General features: G+C 36.2%; 3 protein-coding genes across 8 annotated transcripts; 1 reads left to right on the plus strand and 2 right to left on the minus strand.

Annotated features, from left to right (window-relative positions):
• Window positions 1-1,641: 1,641 nt before the first annotated feature.
• On the minus strand, window positions 1,642-5,880 carry LOC136246842 (leucine-rich repeat-containing protein 74A-like). Of its 6 annotated transcripts, none has more exons than XR_010696859.1 (4): window positions 5,770-5,860; window positions 4,739-5,020; window positions 3,851-4,685; window positions 1,642-2,673 (listed from the first exon to the last, which is right to left on the minus strand). XR_010696859.1 is itself a non-coding variant. In XM_066038435.1 (4 exons), exon 4 carries the CDS (start codon window positions 2,642-2,644, stop codon window positions 1,835-1,837), a length of 810 nt encoding a protein of 269 aa, XP_065894507.1. In that variant the 5' UTR covers window positions 2,645-2,673; window positions 3,851-4,685; window positions 4,739-5,020; window positions 5,369-5,880; the 3' UTR covers window positions 1,642-1,834. The 6 variants fall into 6 exon arrangements, 5 of the variants coding, with proteins under 5 accessions (XP_065894507.1, XP_065894505.1, XP_065894503.1 ...); XM_066038435.1 differs by having other exon boundaries at window positions 5,369-5,880; XM_066038433.1 differs by having other exon boundaries at window positions 2,857-4,685; window positions 5,369-5,880.
• A 5,881-nt stretch (window positions 5,881-11,761) lies between these two features.
• Window positions 11,762-15,058, minus strand: LOC136246843 (nucleotide-binding oligomerization domain-containing protein 1-like). The gene is made up of 3 exons (XM_066038436.1): window positions 14,997-15,058; window positions 14,641-14,904; window positions 11,762-14,584 (listed from the first exon to the last, which is right to left on the minus strand). Exons 1-3 carry the CDS (start codon window positions 15,028-15,030, stop codon window positions 12,117-12,119), a joined length of 2,766 nt encoding a protein of 921 aa, XP_065894508.1. The 5' UTR covers window positions 15,031-15,058; the 3' UTR covers window positions 11,762-12,116.
• Window positions 15,059-18,544: 3,486 nt separating this feature from the next.
• LOC136247925 (uncharacterized) lies at window positions 18,545-19,313 on the plus strand. The gene is made up of 3 exons (XM_066039744.1): window positions 18,545-18,782; window positions 18,825-19,235; window positions 19,300-19,313. Exons 1-3 carry the CDS (start codon window positions 18,545-18,547, stop codon window positions 19,311-19,313), a joined length of 663 nt encoding a protein of 220 aa, XP_065895816.1.
• The last annotated feature ends 1,889 nt before the right edge of the window (window positions 19,314-21,202 follow it).

Genomic DNA, 21,202 nt, shown 5'->3' on the forward strand with positions numbered 1-21,202 from the left:
GCACACATGTTAAAAGTATGTTCAAACCATTTTGCATTCGTAATAAAACTTCACTATGGTACATATGTATGTGTGAATGGTTTACGTGATTTTCCAACTGGAATAATGAGACCTGACATCATACAGTGTTACTATTAGCATTGCTTAAGCGTAAGCTACATACGTATTTACACAGCTTATAATAGCTTCACTGCAGACTAAAGATGTCATTTTGCATTGTGTAAGAAAATCAACCTTGGTTAGGTGAAATCCCTATGAAAACCCATTTGTGTTTACACACACACTAAAAGTGCTTAATAATGATATTACATAATTCAACCACATGTACACAATTGTGGTACTTTGGTTTTTATGAACATTGTAATTATACTACTACATATATACAACATAGTACTACATCTTAGCAGCAGCATATTTAATATAAGTTGTACATTTATTTATTTATATTTATTAATTGTAAAACTCAAAGTATATGAGTATGGTACAATGTCTATGTCATAATTAGAGATCTAAAGTCATCGAAGGTATATGGTAGTATTGTGCATAGGTTCTACATAGTCACAACTGTTTATGTTCTCCCATTGGTTCAGTGACTCTATAAAAACTGAGTTGTATAACCATGTGGCTGTGTTATATAATGTTTGATGTACCACATTGAGCAAGATTATCTTATTGTTCAATGTTATTGTGACACATGATCACATTCCATGATGAGACATATATTGGTGTCAACAGGAGCTTATAATTATAAGTGCCAAGGGTGCAAAGACCCCTTCGGCACTTATATTCTGTGTCAATAAGTGCTGTTTGAAGCTATAATACAGATCAGCAAAAACTTGGACAAAAAACATAGAAAAAAAAATTGCGCTAAAGCACTATTATTATTGTCTGTGTCTATGGTACCCAGCCCTTGGCCACCTATTCTAGTCCACTGTGCTAACCATTCAACTACTAGTGCCAGATACCAACTTTTCTTCTTTTCTACCTTATACACGTGAGTCAAAAAGGATGCTATATTCATTGAAGAAGTAACCAAAGCTGAACCTGACCTGACACAGAAGTTTGCTTGTTAAGCATAATGATGTCTTTCATTGTCTATATAAAGGTAAGTTGGTGAGTTTGAGGCGGTCACTTTGCTCCCTCCAACCCTAGCTCGCTTCAAACTCACCAAAAAAAACTTATCTTCATATAACTAGTGTGTTTGGTGCTTGATCGATCTCAATAGCTTTTTCACAATCAGTGTCAATAGTCACTGCAATCGTGATGACATAATTCTTTACATTACACATTATTGTGTGGTATATATAATGTGCACTGCAATGACCAACACTTGATGTCTGGTGTGGGGCCCAAATAAACTTCTTGGAATGTTTAATAATCAACTGTTTAACCAAATAGATGTATGGGAGGTAAATGAATATTGAACTAAAGTTTAATAATTGATTTGATAAAACCCATTTAGTAGATAAGTATGTTTTCACTCAATAGCGAATTCTGATTTGCTCACAATCCATCTATGCTGCATATCAGTAAGATCACATGCATACAGCTGCAGTGTAGAGGCAATTCCGCACTAGACTTCAAAAGCAGTTTGAATGCACATCTGATTCTGGTCGATCCACTTACAGAGGTCTATTGTAAGCTTAAAAAGTCATTTAATCCATTAAAAGAAACCCCTTACACATGACAACTATAGAAGAAATACATATATACTGCTTTAATTTGTGGTGTGCTTCATGCTTCATACTTATACAAAAAAAAAATGGAACACCTTCCATATCATATGGATAAAGATAACTATTAACATTATATACGCAATGTACACTAATGAAATTTAAAAGTTCAAGAAGTTGATTTCCAATTCAACCTGACAACCTCTACATTTTCTCTTCTTATTGATTGTTTCTTTTTGTGACATGATCTTCTGTTGAATGTCCTTGGGGTATGCAGAAAGGTCTAATTTCTGTAGAGTGTTATTGTGCTCTAGTGCTTTCACTATGCGTTCTGCATCTTCTCCAGGTATTCTGTTTTGTTCTAACTTTAGCACTCGAAGTGTTTTGTCTTCTTGTAGTGCAGCAGCGATAGTTTCAACAGCTTCATCGGTTATTTCATTGTTGTTAATGTACAGCATGTCAATTTTACTTTTTCCTTCTTTCATTAACTGAAATATTGTTATTGCCGATTTACTTGTTACCTTATTTCTTCCTAGAGACAGTTTCTCTAACTTGGACTTTGGGTCTGCAATAATGGTGGAGTAGAAACCCTTTGTTTCTCCAACACCTTTGTCATCACCTCCCACTGATACATCAACCACTCCACAAGTAAGTATTATGTCACTAATGTGTTTTGATGATAAGTCAGTTAAACCATCGTACGCTAGTACAAGCTCTCCAATCCTAACAGTACCTCCCTGCAGTGCACTGTGAAGGATATCCAGGCCATCATCTTGGATATGGCAGTATGAAAATTTCACTATCTCCCATTGTCTGATAGAAGAATGCACAAGAAAGGTCGCAATGTAGTCAATGTCAGTTAGTGATAACTTTATCTTTGAAAAGTTGATTTCTCTTTTGCAGAAAACAGTTTCAATAGCTTGGCACATTCTGTCATCACCAGCCTCTTTGAAGCACTGATATAGATACATGCATTTCAGCTTGTTTTCTAAAAAGTCTTCTGCAATGATAATTTCTTTATCTAAGTTATATTTAAATAGCAGATTTGTAAAACAATTTAATATGAATTTAAAGACACAGTCCAGATACCTTGAGGCAAAGACTGGATTGTATATAGATAGTATTATGTGCATTATTAGTGTATGGTAGTAAGATAAAAACATGACTGGTGGAATGTTTTTACCTGAAAGGAAACATCTCAATGCTTGAGGTTGTCCATTAGCAAAGGTGAAATTGACATAAAATTTAAACATATTGGAAAAATTTTCTATCCAAAATTTCTCCTGGATTATCTTGAGCTGTGAGCAAAGAGGTAGTTGTGCAACATAGTCAGCAGCTAGGTACTCTTGTACTGAAAGATGTAGGAAGTTAAAGGATGCAACTTTCCCACAGACTCCATCATGCTTCACGGCCTGTAGTAGTCCATACCCGTATTTGGCTTCTGTGCAGTTAATAATTTGAGCCGGACATTCTGTTTGAATTTCCTCTACTGTAAAAACTTGTTTAGTTTCACTTAATCCTTTAAAGGCTAGTTTTGAAAGGCCTTCTATGATATCAAAATATGGGTTCGGAAAACAATGAAAATCTTTAACGTGATCTAATGTAATTTTTAACTTAGCTATACATTGCCACGGATGGTTAAACAAATGAAAAGATTGTAGAATTCTGTACAGTTTTCTGGAAGAGCCGTTGGGTCTTGCTTAAAAATAAACAGCAACACAGTCATATTAAAGGGAACAAGTAGAAGACCAATGGCGGATCCAGGACGGGGCATTTGGGGCAAATGCCCCCCCCCCCTCCCACCTTGCGGAGGAGCCAGCCATTCTGATTAAAATAGCTACTAAACTTTATGTCAGGCCAAGATAAGTTTAGCTATCAACTCATGAAAATATGCACATTTTAGTGGCATTATTACAAATTCACCTGAAACCAAAACGGACCAAAGTCAAACTAGCTGTAAAATAGTCACCCAGCACCTTCGTTAAAAACAATTATCGTGTTGCTGTTGTTTAAGACATTCAGATCCTTTAAATAGATTTTAAAACTTCACAACCATCTGAAAAGGCCAAAATGACAAAAATCAACGGTGAGACACTACTAAGAGGTGATTATTTGCTGCTTCAAAAATGCAGCACTGAACTAGAGAATCTGGCTCTCTCCAACCACCTACAACTTACCCTGTTTGTGCCCCTCCCCTTGCCAGCTCCTGGATCCGCCCCTGAAGACTGTTAATACTTTTGTTGGTTCTCAGATATGCTTTGAGGTTTCTTCTTTGATCCTCTTCTGTCAATGATTTCTCAATAAGTGAAGTTTGGCATTCCTTTGAAAAACCTAGTATTTCTATGTGAACAGTATTATTGTGCAAGTCTGCTACAGCATGAGGACGAGAAGAAATTATTATTGCACAGCCTGGTAGCACTTGACGTTTAAGTATATCAGCAATAAAGCCACTTTGTTGCATGTGTTACGGAAGTTCATCATAACCATCCAAAAGTATTGCAACATTTTTCCCACCATTTTGAATCAGGGTTTCTTCTGTTGTTAATTTCCAGAAATGTTGGTGGATAAGATCTGAAAGATTTTTAAGTGTTTGTATTTTGGGATCACGAAGCTTAAGAAGAGAAAGGAATTTATATTTATTTAATACTTCGCCTTTTGCCCACCGATATGAAATTTCCTTTAATATTTCTGATTTACCTATACCTGGTGGTCCTTCTATGAGTAAAGTATGCTTTTCTGGTTGATCTAATTGATCAAGTGCTCCTTTCAAAGTTACAGAAACATATTTTCTTTCTTTCATGGGTGAATGAACAACAGTATCAAGGCGGTTTGTCTTTCTAGCTTCCATAAACCCTTCCTGGATTGCTTTTGTGGAACTATCAGTTAGATGATGAATTAATGACAATTCAAAATATTCCTTAAGTTGCTGTGGTGGCCAAGTATTTTCGTCAAAAGAAAACCTGTTGTTCCTATAGTATTCTACCAGTTGGTCTGGTGGTTTGTCATCATTATCTGAAGTAAAATAATACTCATTGAACTGTGCTAATATTTATAGTATAACGTACCAGCATGATCAACACCACTGGTGTGAACTGGTGGTATATTTTTTATTTTCATAATAGCTTCATTAAGTTTACCCCATGTTGGTGATTCCCCATCATCAATCCATAGCTGTAGTACGTCAGTAATACTTTTTTGAACTTTGTGATGTGTGTTATCGTTGTTTTCAGCAATATTATTTATTTTATAGTCTGCTAGTCCAAGATATTGTCCAAGTTTCTGCCAGTCAACTGCATATTGCTCAACAACATGAATGCGTAGTTCTCCCATTTTTGGGGTGTCATCACCTACAGAAAACTGGAGTAACTTCTGAAACATCAGCTGCTATATACAGTAGTTACGGATTATAGACAAATACCTTCATGGTGCCTTGGCAGTGTTGGTTAGGTACGTATAACCAAGCCAAAAAATGCCTTCAGTGAGCTCGAGACCCAAAATGCTTCCAACAAATTTTAAATTTTATTACTTAGTGGAATTTTTTTGACTGACTGACTAATTAATTCCTTCAGACAACAGCATACAGCAACTCATAAATGGCAAAGCTTCCAGCTTGATTTTTGTTAGATGTCGCTTCTACCTGACAAGTGCCTTATATGCAGTATGTATGATGTACACTGTATGCTTCATGGACTTACCTTAATTGTTTCCCATTTCTGGCTGACAAAGCAAGGTGTCAATTTGTGATAGCATGTAATGACTTCCCTATGCTGGATATTACATTTCAGGTACTAACAGGAACATAGTCCATATTTTCCATATTGGTACTTCTTCATTTGTTTAATGGTTAGTTCACTTCTTCAGTAATTGATAGTTGGGGAATATATACATTTAGATCCAAACTAATTTTGATATGTCTGGTACCATTCTTAAGTGCAGGTTCACCAGTCATAATTACAAAAAGGAAACAAACAAGTACAACTATTAAATGTTTATCAGTATATCTGCAGAAAATGAGACAACCGGCCACCCTTCTTTATTTTTTTCTTCCTTAACTGAACTTGTACTTGTTTCAGTGTTTAGTTACTAAGGTGCTTACTTGATCTACCAACAGGGATTATTGTGAAGCTTGATGTAGTTGCTGACATTGTAAATAAAACAGTATACTGATGGACCAGAGCAAATATGTAACTGAGGTAGTAGTTAAGATTAAAAATATGGGTTGTGAAGGGTGATGATAGTTTTATACAGGCCAATATTATGCAATATCATTATGTAATGCAGTTGCGTTTTGTAATGTTAAATTCCCTGTGAAAATCCCTTTATATTGTATTGTGTAATCAACACTTAACCATAATTGATTTGCATAGGTTGCAATATGGTTCAGTGGTTTTTTAGTAGTAATATAGCTACCATGTTATGGACACATCAATGCCAGACACAGTAAATATATACAAGTATATAGTTAACTAAAAATACTGCTACACAAGGTTACCAACATAGTATTAGAACATAGATAGATATACTATCTATGGTTAGAGCTACAAGGTTGGAACTTATGACTTACAATTTGTCTGTCTATACCGTATAACTGTACAGTGTATATGTGCAGGTTGCAGTTCATTCCTCAACTTGCATGTGAATCATTCATAGTTAACAGTAGCAAAATAATAAAAGTAGCGATTTTTACACCTTGTAAAGCATGAAAATAGCTGGTAGCTAACTGTTAAATAAACAAGTAGGCAGTTTTCCAGATACCTCTGTCACTTTGTATTATGAACGCCCCACTATAAGCGAACGGGTACCACTAGTCTTGTGCCCAGACAGGCTCGCATTTAGCACGATTCAGAGCATGCCCACAGCGTATTTAAAACAGATCACGTGGCCAGACAAGTCCCACCCAGAACGATTTGTTGATGATGTGTTGAGAGATGAATAGGTCGAGGAATAGGTTTCGAGTTAGAACTATTGTTCCTGCAGTTATATCATTTATGGAAGTAACAGTAACCGGAAGGAGAAGTTGATAACACAGCAAACACAACATGGATAAGGCCACTCCAAATAAATTCTCTGTTTCCCGTCCTGGACTCAAGCATATTTGCATGCGGGCGGGCGGTCCATTTCATTATCAGATTGGCAACTTTTCAAGCCATTATTTGCCTGGCACATCTATAAAAAGCTGCATAAAAGCATGCTTAAGCTTGTTCCTTCCCTTTTAAGTTGCAAAAATAGCACAAACGTGAAGTTTGTGCCGACTTGATAGCACTGCTGACACATGAGCTGATCCTGGCTTTTACTGAGCCTGTCAGTATGCAAGAATAACCGGAAAATAATGGAGGAATACGGAATATAGGAATATTTAGAGTTGACAGTAACCAGATGCGGGCGGTGGACGGGAAACAGAGAATTTATTTGGAGTGGCCTAATGTAAATGATTATTCTATCATAAAATCACTAAAAGTGGCATCTCTATAGATACTGTAGCTACATGCAAACATCTGTAACTTTTAAACTTTGTTGCTATGATTGACTGTGCAAGTAATACCATTTTAAACAATACCTAGTGTTTTTCTTTTTGATAAAAATATGGGAATCTCAACAGGGGCGGATCCAGAGTCTGGAAAGAGGGGGGGCACCTTGCTGAAAAAAAAGTTGAAGAGCAAAAAAAAAAAGAAAAAAAAAGGTCACAACAATAATAGCTAGTTATCCTTTACCAAATATATTATATCACGTATGTTATGTATAAATAAAATCCTATTTATAGCTTCCTAAGTAAGCTGCACTTCCCCATGAACACTGTGACTGCTTTATTAGAGTGATTGGTGATTGGCTGCTCTATTAGAGTATCTCGATCTTATATACATTTTTTAAGGGAGGGGGGGCACGTGCCCCCTGTGCCCCCCCCCCCCCCCCCCCCTGGATCCGCCCCTGCTCAATTTGTCCTTAAATTATAATCAAAAAACTTTGGCCATACATATGTGAGTGGATCTGCAAAAACCCAACACAATCATGCAAGCCTCTGAATTTACAGTATAAAGCATTGAATACAATGGGTGAAATACTGTGTATTAGTATTTTAAAAATTCATAATTTTTTCAATGCTTTGTTCTTAGTGAAGAAAAGGCCTAACAACAAATACATGGATATCATCTAATTCGCCTACTCAAGAGGAGTTTGCAAATCTTTGTTTCGTTGCAGTAGACCCAAAGATATGCAAGTTATGGGCATTTGTTTATGTCACGTCAAAACGATAGTACACAATTAATCTTTCTTAATATGTTTTTCCTTTGTATGCAATGAAGAGAGGTGATACAAGGAGAACTATCAATTCCCCTATTCATGGCAAACATGATGGTACAAATTTCAACTCCATACCCATATGTCATTCTGCACGTAAGTTACATTCCATTTTAGTACAAGTAAGTGCCTGTAATTTATTTTTCCTATACTTGCTGTACAAATTAAATTTTCGGTTTTTGCTGACTGTAACTCACAGAGTTATTGGCATATGAGGCTGAAACTTTGCCTGAGGGTACACTTGGCTAAGTAGATTATAAATATTTAATAAACAGGAATTTGAAAAATGCACGATTGTGTCAGGTTTTGCAGATCCAGTCACATGCAATAAATATTAGATTTCAGTGTTCTTTACCACTTGTATGTGGACTTTGTACTTGTGTATGCATACATGTAAGTGTAGTAACAATCATTAACATCATGTAAAATAGTACAGTGATCAAATGGGCTATAAAGGAGCCTTCATCACTGTGACTAATGGTTTGAAGCCAAAATTTACCACTTACGAAGCAGTGGTGAGTGTCCAGCTATTTTAAAGTATGCTTTATATTATTATGGTTTTATTCTGCCATCCAGCCACACCCTAATGTCCGACCAATGCAGTATGCCAATCCACTTTTTGGACTAGGATCTATTTTATATTTTAAATTTTATTATAATATACAATATTATACATATTTCCCTATTGTACTGGTTGTATACATTTCTATTACATCATTATGCTGCCGTCAACCTCACAAATAGGACCATCTATATGGGAGGAACAATAGTGGCTTATGGGCTTATCAAAGGTTCAGACTAAGATGATTTTGTTAGGAAGTTGGTTGGGCTTTAATAATCCAAAGTTTACTGTAATCAATTTATGGTACAGTAAAATTGTGTATGTAATTAGATGTAAGAGTTTAAGACATAAATATTGATCATATGTACTTTCCTGGTGAACTGTTGTTAATCTACTCAATGCATAATTTATCATGACGTGTAGTACTCAATAGTAAAGGTAAATTCAGGTAATGGATCTATCAATGCTATGCCTCTACCCTTCCCATCCAGTATGGGCTATGCAGAGATTAGGTAGGTATTTGACAATTTGCAAGAGCAAGAGCCACACTACTGGGGTGTAACCAGTTATCTAATCCCCCACTAATAATTTACCAACGATTCACCTCATGTGTACAACAAAACTAAAAGAATGTTGATGTGTGTTATTGAGGAGACAGTCACTGAGTGTGTCGTGTATGTACAGTATGTACTCTTCAATTCTAATTTGTCTTCTTGGGTATCTGCAGTTTATTTATGGTCCCTTGGGTAGTCCCGTTAGCCATTTTTAATGTTGTTGATGTAATACTTTAAGGTTAACATAATATAGGAATCTCAGAAATATGACAAATAACTATAATGTTACCATAATATTGTTTCTTATGTTTCTTGGACAGCAAGAATAGTTTGTGATTTAGTATGGCATCCTAAATGGTGAATACAGCACTTTCTGCATTGTTTTTTTGTTTTTTTTTGTGAGCACTGAGACCTCTGTGTTTGTGCTGGATTGTATAATATGCATACACCTGTAGGTATGATGACCAGTTGTGTCTGGTGAATAGTACAGGTGACGTTTCACAACTTTGCAAATGACAAGAAAATGATAATTGCTAATAGCTCCGTTGTGTTAAAACCTATCTAGTACAGTGTTCTGTGTTATTGGTCACTAACCAGTAGTTTGTACACTACTAATGTCCATTGTTGCGATAGTGGCTTAGTACATGTTCTCTTTATTATTGCAATTTGATGCCAAATAGTTACTTTTAATGGTACTTGTAACTCATAATGTAAATTGGCAAATAAAAAGCTGAATTTACAACTGAGAATAGATGATACCTTGCTCTTTCAATTGTAACCAAACTTCTGTGTGTAACATGTAGGCTCTGTGTGCTAGAACTGTAATGTAGTTTGCAGAGAACACATTAATATGATTTTAAACAACTTCTGGTATACTGTAACGTTAAAAAGCAGTGTATCATAATCACAAATGGATTAGACGATGACTGCTCACATCCTGTTTGCTGACTAATGTTATACTAAATTCATGAGTAGTAATTGTATACATAACAAAGTTTGGATTAGTAGTGTCTTTGAGAGTTCTTTCACCATGTCTGAAAATGTGTAGCATCAACAATTGGTATTAATGTACTGAATTGCAGTTTTTAGTGGTTGTAGCTGCAATTAAAACATCATTCTGTACATGTACGTTGTCACTATAGTTGTAACAAAATTGTTAATCTGCTGCTAGTTATGAAGTAAGTCAGCCACCTCACAATCATGAGGTTGTGGTATCATTGTAGAACTACTATATTGGAAGTAAACAACGGATTAAAATTGAATTATAGCGTGAATGGAATTCTCAGTAATGATATTCATTAGCCTTGTCATAAGAAAAAAAGTTCAAAAGAATGTCCCATAGAAAATCCCTTCAAGACAACTTGTGGCCAATAATAGAAACAAGTACCTACTGGCTGTGCTCCTGTGTTTCATGTTTCACCATCATAACATGCACGATATGTCATGTGGATAAGAATGGTTGGTGAAGGTGCATGACAGTACTACATCTGTAGACTTACTAAAAAAAATTTTAAAAGGTATAGTGATCACTGCAATAACCTATGAAACAGGAAGGGATCACCAGAGTAGTTTGACAGTGATCGTGTTACATCAAGTAAACCCACAATTGGCCACAAATCCCTTTTTTGACTTTGCACAACATTGCCAATCGTAGCTAGTCAAAATAGGAATTTGTGGGTATACTTGATGTAACCACGATTGTTGTCAATCTACTCCAGCAATCCCTTCTTGTTTCATAGGTTTGTTCCCAAGCCTCCTAGTTTATCTACATTTTTCCTAATCCATTTATGGATTATAACATGCTAGACACATGAGTGGAATAGAGATTCATCAGATAATATTGTTAGCTAGATACTTTTTGTATTGCTTTGTAATTTGTAATTAGGGTATTGACACCTGATTTGTGAATGCATACACACAGTATAAGATGTGCATGATACATTCCTAAGAGCCAAGCTTTTATGTAGTTCTTGCCATACTACAGTACATCTCAGTCGTTGTCACACTTTTAAAACACAAGATGCTGTACTAAGCTATCTACTTGTCATAAAAACTGCTGGTAATTCTGATGAGTGTAAGTTAAACAGTCAGTTACTGTACACTATCAGCCCAGTTGGTGACGGTGTAGAAGCTTTTCACCATTCCCATTGGCTAAACACTATCCTATAGTGCTGGGGCCAGCTATGTTGTGGTTAGCATGTATACAAACCACAAGACTATAGTTTGTACAGAACAAAGGGAGGTAATAAACTATTGAAACAAAAGTGAAACAGAGCTCTTGAAACCAACTTAGACCAAACATAGTAGTTTACTGAGCCGTGATAGATTGTGCAGTATAAGCAACCCACTCACATACACTAGCTAATCACAAGAAAAATTCATCTAGGAGAAAGGCTTTGTGCACAGGACTTTTGCAAACAAAAACATGGCCAATCCCAATATAAACCCACTACCGTGGTTCATGACATAGTGGCGTAGTGGCTAGCAGTTGACACATTAATGTGTATTATTTTCATGTTATAATTAATTGACTTGAGGGTGTGATCACATATTGTAATTTATCTTTATGCACTGTTGATAGTAGGGCTGTGCGATAATAGTAAAACCTATATCTCGATAAGTGACAACCATTTAATCTCGATAATAATGTAATATTGTAAGCACAGTTTTACATATTTGTTAACATAAAGTCCTTGTCAAGTCAGAAATTTTACCTGTTCCTCATTTAATTCGATACTTCCAATGGTTTTTTCATCTGACTGTGGTTGATATACACTAGATTACGGAAATTTATTATTATCTCGATAATGAAAATCATTATCTAATTTACAATAGGTGATTTAGGTATCTAGGTTATCTTTTTATCTAAATTATCTGCCAGCCCTAGTTAATAGGTACCTAGACATGTGCAAACTGTATAACATTTTCTGTTTCTAAATGTAATAATAGTAGACACACAGATAAAATCAACTGTAGCATATCGTACAAAAAAGTGGTGTTATGAAGTTCATGTAGGGAATGTTAGCGTTAAGTTTAAAAATTTAAGAATATGATTTCCAATTCAACCTGACAACCTCTACCTTTTCTCTTCTCATTGATCATTTCTTTTAGTGATGTTATCTTCTGTTCAATGTCCTTGGGATATGCAGACAGCACCAATTTTTTGAGAATATTGTTTTGCTCTGTTGCTTTGACTATGCGTTCTGCAGCTTCTCCGGATATTTTGTTTTGTTCTAGCTTTAGCACTTGAAGTGTTTTGTTATTTTGTAATGCAGCAGCGATAGTTTCAACAGCTTCATCGGTTATGTCATTGTTGTTAATGTACAGCATTTCAAGTTTGCTTTTTCCTTCTGTTATCAAATGAAATAGTGTTATTGCTGATTTGCTTGTAACTTTATTTCTACCCAAGGACAGTTTCTCTAACTTGGCTAGTGGGTGTGCAATAAGGGTGGGGTAGAAATTATCCATCTCTCCGACAGCTTTGTCGTCACCTCCCACTGTTAGATCATCCACTCCACAAGTAATGACAATGTCACTGATGAGACTTGATGATGAGGTGGTTAAGCCGTTGTATCCAAGTACAAGCTCTCCAATCCTAATAGTACCTCCCTGCAGTGCCCCATGAAGAATAACCAGGCCTTGGTCCTTAATATGGCAACCAATAAAATTCATTATTACCCAATCTCTGTTGGAAGAGTGGGTGAGAAAAACCGCAATGCATTCTACATCGGTCAGTGATAACTTGATGTTGGCAAAGTCAATTTCCCTGTTTGAAAACACAGTCTCAATTGACTGACACATTTTGTGATCACCTGCTTCTTTAAAGCACCGATAAAGAAATACACACTTCACTTTGTCTTCTAGAAATTCTTTTGCAATAGTGATTTCATCATCAGAGGTAGGTTTAAAAAGAAACCTTGTGAAGAAGTTAGACAGAGTAGTTGTACTGTATGTGGTTGTTTTAAGAAATGGTTTTGATATGAATCTCAGACAAGGATTTAGAATTTTTGAGAAGAGGTAAGCATTCACTGGAGTACATGTAGATACATGATTCATTAGTAAAGGGATGATTTTGAAGTGTGAGAAAAATGCAATCGCCTGGTGGTTACAGATGTTTTTACCTGAAAGGAACCATCTTAATGCCTGTGGTTCTTCATTGGTGAACACAATGTTGACAAAAAACTTAAACATGTTGGAAAAGCTCCCGCTCCAGAATCTCTCCTTGATTATTGTGAACTGTGAGTAAAGGGATAATTGAGCAATGTAATGAGCAGCTAAGTACTCTTGTACTGAAAGATGCAGGAAGCTGAAAGATGCAACTTTACCATTGACTCCAACATGCTCTATGGCCTCTAGTAAACCAAACCCATTTATGGCTCCTGGAAGTTTAAGCAATTCAGGACACTCAGCTTGAATTTTCTCAAGCATGAAAACGTGCTCAGCTTTATTTAATCCTTCAAAAGCCAGTTTGGAAAGTTCCTTTAAGATATCAATGTATGGAGATGGGAAGTGATGGAAATCTTTAACAGGCTGTAAACTAATTCCTAACCTAGCCAAATTGCTACGGATAATTTGGCAGATGAAGAGATTATAGAATTCAGTTGAATTCGTTGGAAGTGTTACTGACCCTTGTTGATGTTGCTTGTACAGAAACAGCAACACGGTCATGTTAAAGGGAACAAGCAAGAGACTGTTAATACTTTGATATTTTCTGAGATATGCTTGGAGATCTTTCTGCTGCTGTTTTGTCAGGGACTTCTGAATTAGTGAACTTTGACACTCCTTTGAAAACCCTAGGACTTCTATATGGATAGCATCTGGACGTAGGCCTGCTGAAGCATGAGGCCGAGAAGAAACTATTATTACACAGCCTGGTAAAACCTTACGTTGCAGTACATCAGCAATAAAGCCACTGTGCTGCATTTCTTCTGGAAGTTCGTCAAAACCATCCAAAAGTAAGGCAACAGATTTGCCACCATTTTGTGCCAAGACATTTTCTGGAGTAGTTAGTTGCCTGAAAAGATGGATGAGGTCTGAAAGATTTTGCACGTGTTGTACTTTTGGATCACGGAGGTTAAGCAGGAAAAGGAACCTGCAATTTTTCAATACCTTGTATTTTGCCCACTGATATGATATTTCCTTCAGTATCTCTGATTTACCTATGCCTGGTGGCCCTTCTATGAGTAAGGTACGTAAATGTTCTGGTTGTTCCAGCAGGTCCATGCACTGTTCTAAAGTGACAGGGATGTATTCTGGATCTTCTTCAGCACTGCCTGATGAAGTTGGTTGATTTGGAGGAACAACTATTTCAAGTTGATCTGTTCTTCGAGCTTCAGTAATCTGTTCCTGTGTATCTTTCTTGGAGTTGTCTACTGTGTGCTGAATCATCTCTAACTGAAAAAAATGTTTCAGTTGTTTTGGAGGCCAAACATCATTTATAGATGAAAATCTTGTGTTAGTGTAGTATTCTACCAGATGATCAGATAAGTCATCACCATCATCTATAATTAAATCATGCACGTGTTGTAAACTGTGGTGAGTAATGATTCTGACATACCTGAAACTGAGGATGATCTTTGTTGTGCTTCTTTGATAGCATCTTCCAATTTGCCCCACGTTGGTGAGTCACCTTCATTGACCCACACTTTTAGGACTTCACCAAAACTTTCTTCAGTTTGACGTGGATGGTGAGCATTGTTTTCTAAGATGTTGTCAAGCTTGTAATCTTTTAGTCCAAGGATGGTCCCAATTATTTTCCAGTGCTTTGCATATTGGTCAACAATGTGTTTGGTGAGATCCACCCAGTTTGGATGCTCATCTCCTAATACAGTAATATTGTACACACATCAATGTAGTTAAAAGTAATTAATAATAAACTTCACTATGGTACATATGTATATGTGAATGGCTTACTTGATTTTCCAACTGGAATAATGAGACCTGACATCGTACAGTGTAACTATTGGCATTCTATATATAGTTGCTTGAAATGTAAGCTGTATACTTGCACAGCTTATATAATAACCTTCACTGCAGAGTATTGATGTCATTTTACATTATGTAAGGAAACTACCCTTGACTAGGTGAAATCTCTGTGAAAACCCCTTTGTATTGTATGCTGTTTACACTTTACATACTCACCAAAATTGCTTTGTAATGATATTGCATAATTCAACTACATGTACACAATTGTGGTACTTTGGTTTTGACAATGACCTCAAGATAATTTACACAAAAATTAGTACTACATCTTAGCAGCACATCTAAAGTTCTTAAAATTAAGTTATAGTTAAACCCTAGGATATCACAGTTGCCAGAAGCTGAGGTGTTGATAACTAGATATTCAATGAGTGCAGGTGTGATTTAACTGGCTATCTATCCCACACTTTCAAGCAGTCAAGTTCACAAACAACATGTCAATAAGACTAAATAAGCATGTCAGTTGTGGATGGCTTCAATTTTTGCTGCACTTATAGGCTTTGATTACACTTCTTTAAATGAATGTATAAATACATGTTGTCTTCCAGAGGTGGAAGTAGTTTAAAAGTTAGCCATAAACTGCACATGAGTCCATAACTCTTGCTATTGTGCATAGCTTCTATATGGTCTATACTCCCAATATTAGTTTTAAAAAGTCATTTTTGGTACACCACATTCAGCATGAAATGAGTATAAATATCATCAAGGCATTTTTTTTCAATTTTGGATACCATACTGTGACACAGGTCAGTTCATGATCAATTATATGTTATCAAGTCATGGGACAGTAGTGTGAATGACTTTTCACTATAACACATATGTGATCTTGCTGATATAAGGTAAGGATGCATGCATGGATATGTTGTGTAGATGAAAATCTGAACTTCCTATTGAATGTACACACTATAAACAAAATTTTGTAAATCTATGATAGGTTTAACAGACATTTGTTGTAAAACTTTAGTTGGTCAAAAAGTATATTTTCTATCTTCAATCACCTCCCATACATCTATTAAGTTACACAGTTTAATTATTGCAAAGTTTATTTGAGCAGATATATTTAAAAAATTGAGTGTTGGTCATTGCAGTGCACATTATACCACACAATGATCCATCTATTAACTCAGTGGAGAATTGGTCATGTACATAAATGCACTGTCAGTGCTGATTGTTCTACATAATTACTTATGTCATACAGGGGAAGTTTGCATGTCTGCCAACAGTCAATGTATAACATTAAGTTAATTACATTAGCATGGAAGCACTTGGACGGTAAACACCATTTGCCAATGAGTTCATATAGATGTGTGTTGTTTATAGAGAGAATTGTTAACAGCATATTGTACGCTTCTGTAGATCAGGTAGCTTAGTTTTCTCTGATGAAAGAAAAGCTTAGTTGTACAAATCACTACTTTTGCAAGTGTTGATTATTACAAAGCTGTGTGAATTCTATAAAATGTGACCTGATCTTGAAAAACCTACATTTTTTGGGTGCAAGCAAACTTTTTGGGAGAACTCAAATGAAAGTTTCAGCATTAATTTTTTTTTGCACATTTGGATAAACAGGGCCGGAGGAGGGAAAATTGAGTTGGTCAGGCCATTGACTATAATGTTGAAATTGCTACTATATATATGCCAATGAGAGAGGAGCTGTTGCACAGTGTGCTTCCACACTCTGCAAAGTGCAAAGCACGAGCATTCTAGGGGGGTCTGGGGGCATGCCCCCACAGGAAATTTTTGAAAATTAGACACTCAGATATGCAATTTTATAGTGATATTTCACTGCTAGCTAGCTATATAAATATGCTCAAGCCTATCTGTTGTTCTTTAGACTTTCTATACTATGTATAATTGTAGACCTGACATACAGGGGACACAGCATGAAACTTGCTGTGTGGTTCATTTAGTTATAGCTAGCAATTAGAAGTTCAAGGCAGATCTGGGGGTGCAACCCCCAGGAGTTGCAGAATTTTTGTAATTTAAAGACTTGAAAATGCCTTAAAATTTAAAATTGATGCTAAATTGTAAAGTAAAACTAGCTATCAACTTGCAACTTTCCCCCCCAAATTTCACAGGGAACCCATGCAGCATGGCCCCCTTTATAGCTAGGATATAATTACTATACAGTGAATTCACACAGTTGCAATAAAAAGCTACACAGCTACAAAATACAGTATACTGCCGTTGATCCGTTCACTTCATACTGGTTTGTATGAAGTGAACGGATCATCATGTAAATAGACTGGTGGACAGTCACGAGACCAATCAGTATTCGAAAATGGCGCGATGTGGGTGAGACTGACAGTTTGCTCAGTATCTCGACAGGACGAGTGGATAGTTGAAGAGGAGTGATTTCTACTCAACATCTCATCCAGATGGCCACCATGTAATGTGCGGGTGTACAGCTTCTTGCCGCGGAATGAGTCATCTGGTTTGTCACTGCCAGCCCTTCGTCCAGTAAAAGAAGCCAAGAGAGACAAGCCAAGGAATGCTAATGATTATTTTATGAAGATTGAATTGTGATATAAGTGTGCTGGTTTAGAATCAAAGAAGGCACCTGCCTTACACGTGATAAATGCCAACTGTCAGCACACGTGATACTGTACGTAGAACCCACAATCATTTCTGTACAAAACGATACGAATGTTATGCTGTACTGTAAGGTAATTGGAGGTATTATACGTGTAGTTCTGTGCTTAGTTAGGCTGAGAAACTAGGTAACTGCTCGTGTCATGTATTTTCAATAACATCTGTAAAACGTACGTAGCTACATGTAGATGCGATCGTCTAAAGATTGCATGAGAGTAATGTAGTTCGAGCTGGTCAGCCTACTGTCAGCTAGTTGGTTCAACTCCAGATTATTGGTCCGGCTCGGGTCTGACCAACCGGACCGCCTCCTCCGGCCTTGATAAAGCAACTTTTAAACATTCTTGCTGTGAAGTTTCACACCCATAGCTTCTTTTTCCTAGGAGATATGGATGATTATATCAGACCATGTAGCAAAAAAATTAATGTTCTTCGATGATGATGTACTATACGTATCTTAGAGAAATAGCAAGTATTTTATTAATAAATGTGATGAATGCTGCTGACTGTATAGCATAAAAGGGAGAATGGACATCATTAAGTACTGCATGCAATTGCATGATACTTTCTACATGTAATCATATACGTAGCTACACTATTTTAGTTGCTGGATATGCCTCTAAAATTTATGTGTACAAAATAACTTTATACAGAATTAAAATATCAGATTACAGACAATGTAGTTAGCTACTTACACAGCTAGGTAACTTCAGATCAACTTTAAACTGGCCCACGGCGGGCCACACTCAAGAACACAGCAAGTAAGTGTAAAAGATGCCCTTTCATCCAAGGGACTTGTTACTATTGGAGTTCCTCAGGGGTCTATTTTGGGACCTCTGCTGTTTTCAATATATGTGAATGATTTGCCAAATTCAATTACTTTATGTGATGTTAACATGTATGCTGATGACACAGAGTTGCACTATAGTAGCAGTCAACTGGAAAGAGTGGAGCAAGTACTTCAGAATGGCCTTGAGGAGGTTTCTAACTGGATGTCAGTGAATGGATTTAAATTGAACATTGATAAATCAGTTTGTATGTTGATTGGTACACGACAAAGAGTTAGTGGTGGGACTTTATGCTTGTCACTTAATGACAGTATGTTGAAGCAAGTGACATCAACCAAGTATCTAGGTTTGTTTATAGATCAATATTTAACGTGGCAAAATCATATAGATTATGTTTTGAAAAGAGTGAGGGGAAAAATCTACTCTATTAATCGCCTAAAACCTCCTCCTACTGTCAGGAAGTTACTGTACCAAGTGTATCTTCTGCCCATTCTAGAATATTGTGATGTGGTGTGGCAACCAACAAATGCAAGCCAAACTAGACGTTTAGAAAGATTTCACTCTAAGTACATTTCTCTTTGTAATGACTCATCTATCTCAGGACAGTCCCTTACTGAACGACGCAAGTTTCATACCATTCTACAAACTTACAAAGTATTGCACAAGTTGGCTCCAGATTATCTCCATGGCATATTTGAATATGCTGTTAATGTTACGGGACGTATCAGCAGAAATGCTCATTGCTTGTTTGTTCCACAGCTACGGACTAATTATGGGAAAAGAAGCTTATATTACAGAGGTACTATATTGTGGAACGCTCTGCCAGCTGCTTTGTATCACGCATCAACTTTATTTCAATTCAGGAGTAGCTATTTAGAACAATATAATTGTAGTTAATATTAATTTGTAAATGTATGTAGTTTTATACATGTATGCTGTATACAGGGCGTAGCTGAAAAACAGCTTTGCTGATGCTACCTTCCCTGTTTAAATAAATTGAAAAAAAAGAAAAAAAAAAAAGAAGTAAGAACGGCAGAGTGCAAGGCTGCTGCAAACTTTTTACAAGGGAATCCACAACTTGTTTGGCCTATCATTAGCATAATACTTATTAAACACACAACATTTAACTAGACACCACCATCCTAACCACGTCATCCATTTAGAGCCAGCTACCACCCCAAGAACAATCATCAACTGGAACAGTTTGCCAACTTCAGTGATTGAGTCAGAAAACATTGACATATTTTCTAGATATATATGTGACCTGATCTTGGAAACCTATCTTTTTGGTACATTGGCCAATTTTCTGCTTTGTAGCTTAAATGAGGTATTGGGTGGTCATCTATCTTGTGTTAAAATTTCAGCTTAATATCTTTAAGCATTCCTGAGATATGGCCAATTTTCTTTCCTGTACATTACAATGGTAAGCAATGTATGAGTTCTGTGAGTGATTGAGGGTGACAAATCACTTTGTTTACCAATAATTCCATTCTTACCATCTAAAATACTTTAATAAAAAAACATTTCTAATAGTTTAATGAAGTATTCTTGGTACTTTTCTGCAATTAAATGGCATGTATCATATTGTCTAAGACTCAGTTTTAGCCATTCCAGCACCTGAACAAATCACCCAATTTGTACGTTAATTGTTGGCCCATGCACGTGTAATAATATTTAGTTTACAATAAGCTATATTGTGACTATGCATGTGTGTGCTTTTCATTGTGGTATTATTCATCCCCTGGGTCCATCAGCACACTGTCTGTCCAGTAAGAATAAATAAACGAATAAATACTGAATAACGTGTTGCTAACTAAACTAAATCCAAAGAAATCCTAAAACAACACTTGTAAATAGCTTGTGTCCAACACACTGTTTTCTCTCGATACACATGTCACATCACAATGTTGATGGACACCATTACAATTGTTAATCCTGCAAGTATCGTCCACACTGGTCCAACAATCAGACTGGAATCTGTGTAGAACATTTAATTAAGCAACGAGCTAAGTATATGAGTGGAATTAGGTTTTATACATTATGTAACATAAGACAAAACTTCAGAGAGTATACATTAGCACGTAGTATCTATAATTTATCTGTTAACAGGAAGTATGCATGTATTCCTCCACCTTAGAAAACTTGTAAATAATTTGGCTAGCACCAGTACTTGCAAGTTATGTACACAATAGGGATTTGCCCACAGAGTTATGTTGTAATGCCATTTATGTCATATCATTTGTTTCACTGCTATTATTGCTTGAATCCCTAATTCATTTATAAAGTAATGTACAGTGGTCCCTCCATTATCCGGACTCATTGGGCTCTAGATGTGTTTGGACAATGGAAAAGTTTGGATAAATGAAGCCATACAGTAGAGGCTACAGACAGTTATGAAGCAAAAACGTTAAACTATGAACATGTTTACACTATGGCTGCTTTAAAGAAACGTTCATATAACTTCATGAACTGAATTAACCCACCCTTTATGTTATTAAAATGTTAAACATATCAGAAAATCAGTTTGGGGATGCCCCCTAGTAGATAACTGCTGTGCGATTGATCTATCACTGGAAATAGAGCATGACAACTACTTAACAATCAAGTATGGTGACCATATCCTGTACAACTACATTGATTTTAGTCAAGCACTGTGACCATGTCCATTTATTAGTCTAGCTGTGCTTATGATAGCATAGTGAAAACAAGGCATGGCAACCACGCAACGTGATGTATTATATAGGCCAGAAGCTCACTCAAGATACT

Source organism: Dysidea avara, chromosome 2 (assembly GCF_963678975.1).
Source record: "Dysidea avara chromosome 2, odDysAvar1.4, whole genome shotgun sequence".
Lineage (NCBI taxonomy): Eukaryota > Metazoa > Porifera > Demospongiae > Dictyoceratida > Dysideidae > Dysidea > Dysidea avara.